The 9,763-nt window shown below is 60.8% G+C and overlaps 1 protein-coding gene across 10 annotated transcripts in view; it reads left to right on the top strand.

Moving 5' to 3' along the window:
* Positions 1-2,286: 2,286 nt before the first annotated feature.
* The window catches only part of Espn (espin), a 29,898-nt gene continuing 22,421 nt past the window's right edge, over positions 2,287-9,763 (top strand). For all 10 annotated transcript variants that reach the window (XM_047544500.1, XM_047544491.1, XM_047544480.1 and 7 more), the window contains exons 1-2: positions 2,287-2,727; positions 5,474-5,667. In XM_047544500.1, coding sequence (XP_047400456.1) covers positions 2,434-2,727; positions 5,474-5,667 — 488 coding nt within the window. In that variant the 5' untranslated portion in view covers positions 2,287-2,433. The remainder of the gene's footprint in view (positions 2,728-5,473; positions 5,668-9,763) is intronic.

Here is a 9,763-nt window from a genome sequence, read left to right as displayed (position 1 = left end):
TTAGGTGAGCTGGGGCCACCTACAGTACCATGGGGACACGCTCTTGGGAAGTCCATTGGCCCTTGGGTGGGAGAGGTGCCTGAACAGTTTCTTCCCACCCAACAGGGGTAGGTGGGATGGGTGATCCCAGCAGAGAGGTGAGAGGAGGGAGTCCCTAAACTGACACCTAGAGGGTGGGAGACAGTGGGGTGCTCTGGCCAGAGAACTTCAGGTACAGAGGGAAGAAGAGCACAGAGGGGAGTGGAGAGTGTGCTTTGCCACTTCCCATATGCATCACCTTAGGAGAGATGCTTTAAAACGAAACAAGCTCCCCGTGCCTCAGTTTCCCCTGCTATGAAATGGGGATAATAGCTATACTTCCCTCAGCTTCCCTGTGTGAATTAATATCCAGGTGAGGCTTGGAACAGAGCCTGATAAGTGGCATGGGTCACATCTTACTGCTGGAAAAGAGCCCAGAGAGGACAAAAAGACTTGACAGAAAGAGCCAGGCTCCCTGTCTGGGTTAAGGCAGTGTCTTCAAGGGAATCTGAAAAACTGGTCAGCGAGGGTGGGGGTGCTCATGGCTGGCTTTTGTGTAGATGTCACTAGCAGCAGTGGGAAGGGCCCAGGGGCATCTGCCTTACTCAGAGGAATAGTAGCAGTGCGTGTAATAGATGAGGTGTCCATGGCTGGGGAGGGGCACCTAGCCGGTGGAGGACATGAACTGCAGGGATCTGTAGTCATGAAGGAGTCCCAGGGGAACAGAGCCCAGGACAAGTCATTTTAGTTGCCTCACTCCTGCTACTTGCTGGCTGAGGGTGTCCCTGCCTCTCTGGGTATGCTGGAGGTGGCAGTGCCTAGGCAGCGAGCTCACTGCTCGATGCCATGACAGACAGAAGTGAGGCTGTCAGGAATCCGGAAACTGCTGGGAAAATGTCCCAGATCCCAACGACCCAGGTCCCATGGAGACAGTGAGGCGGGTCCGACTGGGTTGAAGTCGTTGGAAAGCCGCCTGGTCATGCAGGGCACAGTGGCTCTGGTGTTTAGGGCACCAGGAGCCTCTAAAAGCCACCACGCATGGTGCCATCAGGTGGCGGCCCCTGGGAATGGTATTGGAGGCAACCGCAGACGTCACCACCAAGACTCCCAGTGTTCCTGGAAGCAGCTTCATCCTACAGCATATCCAGAGCCGCCTTGGGCGGGCAGGTGCATGGCCCTGGGTGAAAGCGGCCGACAGGGGCGGGCTCTCACTGGTCTCCAATGGGGTGGGTGGGGTGCGAAGAGAAAGGAAGGGCACAGGCTGTATCAAGGTCGCTCGATATGCTCATTGCGCTCCTACGGCTCCGCAGCCCCCACTTTCTGGCATTTCTGCTCGGGTCTAGAGGTCCTTGCCTCCTCCAGCTCCCACAACCGGTTTCTAGCCACGCCCGCAGGGTGGTTTGGCGCACATGCGCTTAGCTGCCCGCCCTCGGGCGCCTTCCTGCGTCCTAGCGCGGGGTCGCGGCATCTTCCTTCTAGGTGACGGCGCTGGTGCGTCTCCCCACTGGCCCCAGCCCTCCCATCCCCACTTTCTCGTCTGGCTTGGCAGCCCCAGGCCTTCAAGCCCGTGGTGGACTCCCCCCACTCGGGACAGCGGCCTTGGGAGATCTGAATCCGCGGTGTCTAGACCCACAGTTCTGAGCGCACTGGTCACGCGGGGCCTTTCCTCCTTCCCTTTCTCCCTGCAAGAGGATCTGAGGGCAGTTCGTAGGTCTGAAGGCCTAGCACTCTCGACGCTCCCAGGGTACCCAGAGCCCTCGAGGGTTTAGTGGGCCTGTTCCTGTTCAGGGCCTTTGCTCTTTCGGACCTCTCCCCTCCGCCTGGAATGAATGCCCCTTCTTAGCACCCCGAACTCTGACGGCTCCTTCAGATGCATCTTTCCCTGGCCGCCCAAGTAGCCCCGACAAATCACTTCCTATTGCCCCCATTTTCCTGTTCTAAAGACACGTGTCATCCCCTGGAACTGTAATCATTGCTGGCTTGTGTTCCCAGCGCCCGGAACAGCTAGTGGCCAGGTGGGTAGCGGAATGAATTCGTCTATGCCCCGACAACTCTCGAATTCTAGCCGTTTTGCGGTCCTTTGGGTCCTCGATTTTTACGTGAGGCAAATTAGGAAAGAAGCCCCTGAATGCACTTGTCCCTGTCGCCTGAGTGGTCCCCGCGGGCGACTCTGGGCGGCGGAGGCGGGGCGAAAAGGGGGCGGGACGGGGGCGGGCCCGAGGCTTTAGCTGGGCGCCCGCGGGGTCCCCGCCCCAGAGTCGGCTGAGGCGGAGCGGAGCGTTAAGCGGTGCAGAGCCAAGGCCAGGCAGACAGCCGCTCCGCCTTCCGGGTCCCCACAGCCCCGACGGCCCAGTCACGCGCATGGCACCCCGGGAAACGCACTGAGCGCGGGGTCGCAGCGCCGCGGGCTGTACCATGGCCCTGGAGCAGGCGCTGCAGGCGGCCCGGCAGGGAGATCTGGATGTGCTAAGGTCCCTGCATGCCGCCAACCTGCTGGGGCCCTCGCTGCGCGACCCTCTGGACGCCCTGCCTGTGCACCACGCGGCCCGTGCGGGAAAGCTGCACTGTCTGCGCTTCTTGGTGGAGGAGGCAGCCCTGCCTGCCGCGGCCCGCGCACGCAACGGCGCCACACCGGCCCACGACGCCGCAGCCACCGGCCACCTCGCCTGCCTGCAATGGCTGCTCTCGCAGGGTGGCTGCAGGGTGCAGGTGGGTCCGCTGCTCGCAGAGCACACTGGGGCTTCCTCCCCAGGAGAGGTTCCTTCCCAGGCCCCCTGGCCAGAGGGTAGGAGGGATTGGATCCTCCAGGTCCAGCAGAACGCTCCTTCCAGAGGGCTTAGGGTGAGGCGGGCTCCCCAGATCAAGTCCTTGGGCAGGTGCCCTGGCAAGCTCTGGCCCCTCCTTGTAGTAGTATCAGCACCGCAGGGGAATTGGGCTCAGTGGGACTGGTGTTTCCTGGGAGAGACAAAGCACTGATCCTGGAGTCCTGGGGGTGGGGACAAAGGGCTTGGGTGGCAGAACCAGAAGCCCATGCCCTCCAGGATCTGATTTGGAAGTGGGGGTGGGCAAAGTCCCACAGCCCACTTCAGGTTGAGATGCAGACCTCCCTAGGACAGGGTGTGGGGCTAGGGTGTGGGACATGAGAATGGGGTCTCCCCAGGGCCTCTGCCGGGCCAAGGACATCAGTGCTTTTGGGCCTCCCAGGTCTAAGTCACTTCTCAGCCCAGTCTGGGTCTTCTTGTCCCCAGGCCCCACTGGTCACTCCTTAGAGTGACCTCCCAGGGGAGTCCTGGCTGATGAGAAGAAACTAGCCAGGTGAGGATCAGGGAGTTCTGAGCGGAGGGGACAGGAAGTGCAAAGCTCTCAGGTGTGCACATTCTTCTGCTGGCGGAACAGCAGGGAGTGGAGCGCTGGGGTGGGAAGAGGAGGGCAGAGGCCGCCCAGCAGGCCGGAGGGTCTCTGGGCTGAGGTGTGGAGTGTGGATAGTGCTCTGGTTGGGGACAGCCAGTGGACGGGGGCAGTACTGATATTCCACTTACGTAGAACACTGGGTGAGCTGTGGTGGAAGGGGAGGGGTGGGGGCAACTCCAAGCTGGTTTGTTGTGCCCTAATGAAGGCCAAACCCACCCGGGTCTCATGTCCTCAGAGGGCAAGGCCCCCCTTCCCGTCCTTCCTGGGAGGTGGCCAGCCCCTTATCTCCTGACTGGCCCTGCTATCAAGGGTTCCTGGCCATGTGGCCCATGCCCACTCTTTTGGGAGGTGCCTGCCTCCCTGATCCTGGTGTCCAGGCTTTGCTGGAAGCCTCCCTCTCCTCCCTGATCCCAGGGTCCAGCCTTGGCCGGAAGCCTCCCTTACCACTGCAGAGGAGGTGGAAGGAGCGAGTGGCCTTGTGCCCAGCTTATCAAGTCTCCTGCCCCCCAGCCCCAGCAGACTGGAGTGCTAGGGGTGGAAGTGGGAGGAGGGGATGACCTCGATCCCTGGTCCTGTCCATCCCAGAAGATAAGCAGCTTAGGGTGTGGGCCACAGCACAGGAGAGTCCCGAGGTCGGGCAGCTGGTGGCACTCTCTGTACTCTCTCTGTACTGCCACCACCACCCAGAAACCCTGGGCCATCAGGACCCCCTGGAGCACCAGACCTTTAGTTCCCAGGACCAGTGGAGAGGGATGGCCTTTCTCAAGATTTGATATCAGGACATCCTTCACCATGGTCCTACTTGGGTCACCTCTAGCCAGCCCTGTCCTCTGGGCTCAGGGGGACAGACTGAACCAGTCTCCTCACACCCACAGCATACCAGAGGGGCCTCAGCATCTTCCTCGGCTTCCTGAAGGCCATTCATTCCCTGCCCCACAATCCTCGCCACCTCCTCATTGGGACAGCCAGTCTGTTCCTCCCACCCCATGACCTGACCAAGGACTTGGCAGTACCCTTGCTCCCCAGTGCCCATGCCCTCCTTTCCTTACGGGAGCCTCAGCGGTCCTCTTCCCACTGAGATTTGCCTTCCTCAGGGTCTCTGGCCAATTCCTCCTACCTTGGCCACATCTATCCCCACAGTGCCCTCTCCCTGGGCAAGGAGGAGCAGAGAGGCCTCACTTTCCTGCTCCTAGTGGACTGTATTCACCTGTCACTGCGTCCCAACCCTTCCCTGTCCAGCCCACCTCCCCATTGTCACATGTGCCTGATGTGTTGATTCTAGTATGCTGCCTGCTCTTCCCAGTGTGTCAACCTCTGAGTCCAGGGGCTGTGAGCAGCCCCTTCCCAACAGACACACAGTGGGTATGTGTGGAGGTTCTGGGGCTCCTGTGGGGGTCTTGCCGGGTCCCTCCTAGGGGTCACCATTGCCCACACATACACTGTTGGCTGTCTGCCCCACGGGACCAAGAACACAGCTCGTTCCTATGGCGCAGCCCAGGGGAGTCTGCAGGAGGCACTTCCTGCCCTGAGGTTGGGCTGTCAGAGGTGTGCCAAGGTGGGGCCTCTGTTCTGTGTAAGACCTGTGAAGCAGGGAGAAGCGGGGGGAGAGGGTGGCTGCAGGGGTGTCCCCCAATCCCAGTGCCATCCCTTCCTGGCCCTGCCTCAGCCAAGCGACACACTTGCTCATTCCGGCCTTAGGTGGGTGTCAGTGCTGTGGCCCTGGAGCCAGGCTCCTGCTGTCACACCAGGTGCCATGTCCTGCGAACCCGTGTGCAGGTGTCTCGGTCACATCCTGTAGGCCTCTGAAGACCACGGTGCTGCTACTATGGTCAAAGCAGGCCATTTAGTTTTCCAAAGACAGAAGCAGGATTCGAACTCTTGGGATCAGCTCTACCCCACCTCCCCATGCTGAGGGAGGCCCAAACCCATGCAAGGGCGAGCGGAGAGGCTGCACTGCCCCGGGCCAGTGGGAGGCTGGCCGTGGCCCAAGCCGCGGCGGGGGCAGAGCCAGGCCGGAGAACTTTAACCACCTCTCCTCCCACAGGACAAAGACAATTCTGGTGCCACAGTCCTGCATCTGGCCGCCCGCTTCGGCCACCCTGAGGTGGTGAACTGGCTGCTGCGTTATGGCGGTGGGGAACCCACCGTGGCCACAGACACAGGCGCCTTGCCCGTCCACTATGCCGCCGCCAAAGGAGACTTCCCCTCCCTGAGGCTTCTTGTCGGCCACTACCCTGAGTAAGGACCCCCCTTTTTTTTCTTGTGGTGCGAGGGATGGAACCCAGGGCCTTGCATGTCAGGCAAGTGCTCTCCTCGGAGCTGCGCCCCCAGGCCAGGTCCTCCCTCTTACAGGGGCCTGCGCTGGGGCAGCCATGGCTCCAGGGCATGTCCCAGGTCTGCACTACTCCTCTTCCTCCTCTTCACCTCCCCACCCTCCTCAGCCCCAGGCAGCAACTGGACCTGGGGAGCTGGGCGTGCGGCCCGAGGCCACCTGCTCCGCTCCAGGGTGTGTACCAGCCCGCAGCAGGTGGCTCCCTCAGCGCTGGCCTGTTTGTTCGGCAGTCTGTTTTACAAACAGGGGTGGCGGGCAGGCAGGAGCGCCTCCTGGACCTCGTCAGTCAGCAGCTCAGGGAACCAGCCCCTCCTCGCCCTGTCCAGCGTCCGAGTTATCCAGAGGGCACCTTCACTGTGGCCCCTTACCCATTCCCACTTCCAAGGGCGCGAGGCTCCCAAACCTCCCAGGGTCCCTGGCTTGGGTGGCTGGTCTGAGAAAGCAGCTGGTGTTGAGCTGGGGGCCCCGAGGTGGGGCAGGGCGTGTGGAAGAAAGGGGGTGCACTGCAGAGCCAGGCATAGGAGAAGCTGGCGGAGGGCAGGAGCCAGGTCTTAGGCGTGCCCAGGGGCAGGGGTCCTGGCGAAAGTCGCAGGCCCTGTCCGAGGGGGCGGAATAGCAGTGGCTATGGTGACCTGAGCCAGGGGTGGAGGTTCTGGCCAAGGACTCTTGTCCTCTGATGGGCGCCGGGTCTAGGAAACAAAAAGTGGACCCAAACTCAGGAGGAGAGCAGCTCTGAGGTAAAAGGGTCTGCCCATGCCTGAGGGTGACTCCAGGGCCACTGGACAGCGGGAGCAGGCCATGTGACGACCCTGCAAGGTATCTATAGCTGGCAGCCTTCAGGCCCAGGCACACTGACCTGGCTGGAGGGTGGCTGGGCTCTAGTGGCCCTCAACCCAGGACAGGCAGGTCAAGCCTGGTTCCATCATCCTAGGCAGGGGCTTCTTGTCTGGTTAGTGGGAGACCAGCAGGCTCTACCTGGGATAGACGTTCTCCTCACAGCCATTTGGTAGCCAATCTGTGTCCTGAAAAGCGAAGGCTTAGGTCTGTCGAAGTCAGTGGAATTTAGAGTAGGAGACCCCAGAGTCCCCACAGGCAGGGTCCCACCTGGCGTCCTCACTGGGTTTTGGCCCAGACTCCTGTTAGACCCTCCAGGCTGGGGCCCTGGGGAGCCGGCCATACCTGTGAAGTGATGCCCCACCTCCACAGCTACATTCCCATGCGTCTCCCACCCGCTTGCTTCAAGCAGGTGACCCTCAGGTCCCAAGGAGGAAGGTCGTGCAGCAAGGAAGCACTGCCACACCTGCCAGCCTGCCAATCACACCTGAGGTGCCCAGAGAGCCAGGTGACAGTGGGGCCACTGAACCCAGCAGTGTGAACTGAGAGGGTGCCAAGCCGGTCTCTGCAAGAACTGATGAGACCTGCGGTCCCCTGGGCCCTCTGGGGGCTGGGATCCCAGGTGTTGGGGAGACTTTGGCTGAGCCACAGAATACCCTTGTGGGCTCCAGGCCTTGGGGACCCTGACCCTCTTCCAGGCCACTCCAGGTCTGGGCATGATTGGGCTGTGGTGCCCAACTCTGTAGCCAGATGCCTTGGTCTGATAAGCTGCCAGCAGCCCCAGGAGTCACCATGAATCTCAGGGAGGTGGACACAGGGCTTGGGCTCTGTTCCCTGCAGCGGTGTGTGACCTGGCTGATAAGGAGGCGCCTTTGTGTGGTTGCCAGGCTGGGCTCAGGCAGGAGGGGATGACTGGGGACTGGGATTGGGGGCTGGTGTGCCCATGTAGGCTCCTGTCTTGGTGCTGGAGACTCTTGCTGCCCAGGACTGTGGACACCAGGGCTGGGGAGGGCAGAGACTGAGCTGCCCCTGACCACAGGCCCAATCCAGGACCCAGGTAGCCTGGATCTGAAGGCGGTGGCTCTGTACTCTCGTGAGCCTCCTGGACCTGCTGTGAAGGGCTCTGAATTATTCACGAGGGCTCAGCTCTCTTCCTGGGCCCATGAGCCCGTGAGGGAGGAAGGACGCCCAGAAGCAGCAGTGGAAACCCGATACTGCCGGGGGAGGCAGCTCCGGGCTGTGATGGTGACAGTCTGTGGAAGGGCCCCGCTGATGCTGGGGACATTAGAAAGGGTTTGCAACTGTAGGGACATCCTGCACCTACGCCTCTTCCTCCAATCTAGCCCAGTTCATTGAGCTGAATCTTACCAGAAGCAGAAAGTGGGCCACAGTGACCTCAGGGCACACTGCCAAGCCTCCCTCTGAGCGCCTGCTGACAGGGAGCCCCTGATCTGGGAGGCCTGGCTAGGGCTGTCCCAGGCCCTGAGTCTGAGGGACATGGAGAGGGCTGCAGACCCTCCTGGGCAGGAACATGAGTGGCTGGTGAGGGGGATGAGGTGTCTACATCCCCAGTTGGGGCAGCCTGGAAAGGGGCAGGGAGCAGGTAGACCTCACCTCCTCTGACCCTCAGGAGCCACCTGCTGCTCTCTCTGCCTCCACCACGTCTGCTCTGGCTTCCCTAGGGACTGACCAGCTGGAGGGACACTCCAGGCTCAGCCCAGAACTTGAGGCCTGAGCTCTGAGACCCGGGAGACGGGGGAGGATCCAGGTTCTTCCCCTTGGGCCCCTGGGCTCTACAGTCAGGGCAAACTGAAAGATCATTTGGCCCAAAGATTCTCATCTACTCCAGCTCCTGCAGGTGCCTCCTGCCTTGAGGCCTCCCCAGACCTGACACTGGGCGGGGATTGAAAAGTGTCCTGGCCAGGAGTCAGAGTAAACCTGAAACAGCTCCTGCCTGCTGAGTGCCTCCTGGGGCATGGCACCAGGTGGCATTGTCTGAGCCTCACAACCACCCTAGACAGTAGCTCTGTAATCAGTTCATTTTATAGACCGACTCATTCAACTCATTCAAATAAGTAATGTTCATTTATTTATTTTGGATACTGGGGATTGAATGCAAGGGTGTCCTTCTACTGGGCTACGTCCCCAGCCCCTTTTTATTTTTTATTATGAGATAGGGTCCACTAAGTTACCCAGGCTGGGCCAAAACTTGTGGTCCTCCTGTCTCAGCTTCCCAAGTTGCTGGGATTATAGGCATGTGGCATCACCCCAGTTTTGACTAATGTTCATTGAGCATCTACTATGGGCAAAATTCTAAGTGCCAGAGATACGTTAGTGAGCCAGGCAGACATCTCTGCCTCATGGAGCTGGTAGACGTGGTGCTTCAGAGAGGCTTATTGACCAATTGTGGCACCACTGGTTTGCTGTGTGGCCTTGGGCAAACTATATCCCCTCTCTGGATCTATCTCCACTCCTGGTCCAGGTCCTAATCTCTCAGTGCCTTCCAAGTTTGCCAAGGACTTCTTTGCTCCTTCTTTAGTGAAAAACCTCATGGAGTCTGGCTGCTCTCAAAGCTTCAGGCAGCCCCCATGGGGGTGGGTGGAAAGGGGCTTCCTGAGAGGGGCTTCTCTGGGACTTACCTCTTAGGGAGCTCCTCCCCTTTGCGAGGCCACTGGGATGAGGCTGCCCCCTCCCTGCTGGGCACCTGTTTCTGCCACAGGCAGCATGGACTCTCATTCTTAATCCCCCCCAGGCCTGCTCCTGGTATTCGGTGAGGCCACCTGGGCAGCAGGGCCAGGGACAGTGCTTGTGCTGGCTGGTCCCAACTAGGAAAGGTGGCAGCCAGCCTCACCCCGAGCCAGGTGGCGGCTCTGAGAAAGGAGGGGCCTGGTGGCAGCGGAGAGGGAGGCGCCCCCAGCTCCTGGCCCTGGCCCGTTACCTAACCGGGGCTCCACCAGCAGCCCCCTGACTGGTCTCCCCACCTCGATCCTGACCCTACCAGGCCAGCTCCATCTGCAGCCGTTGAAGATGCAGATCAAACCGGGAGTCTGTTGACAGGTTCCCAGCCCCCTGACAGTGGCCCTCCCACCTGGCTCTGGTCCCCTCTCACCTCAGCTACCCCCTCCCCGTAACTTGCCGCGCTCCTCCCTGGCCTCACTGCCCCTCCTG

The sequence above is a fragment of the Sciurus carolinensis genome, chromosome 1 (assembly GCF_902686445.1).
Source record: "Sciurus carolinensis chromosome 1, mSciCar1.2, whole genome shotgun sequence".
Lineage (NCBI taxonomy): Eukaryota > Metazoa > Chordata > Mammalia > Rodentia > Sciuridae > Sciurus > Sciurus carolinensis.
The sequence above is the reverse complement of the archived record's forward strand: the minus strand, read 5'-3'. Positions and strand labels throughout refer to the sequence as shown.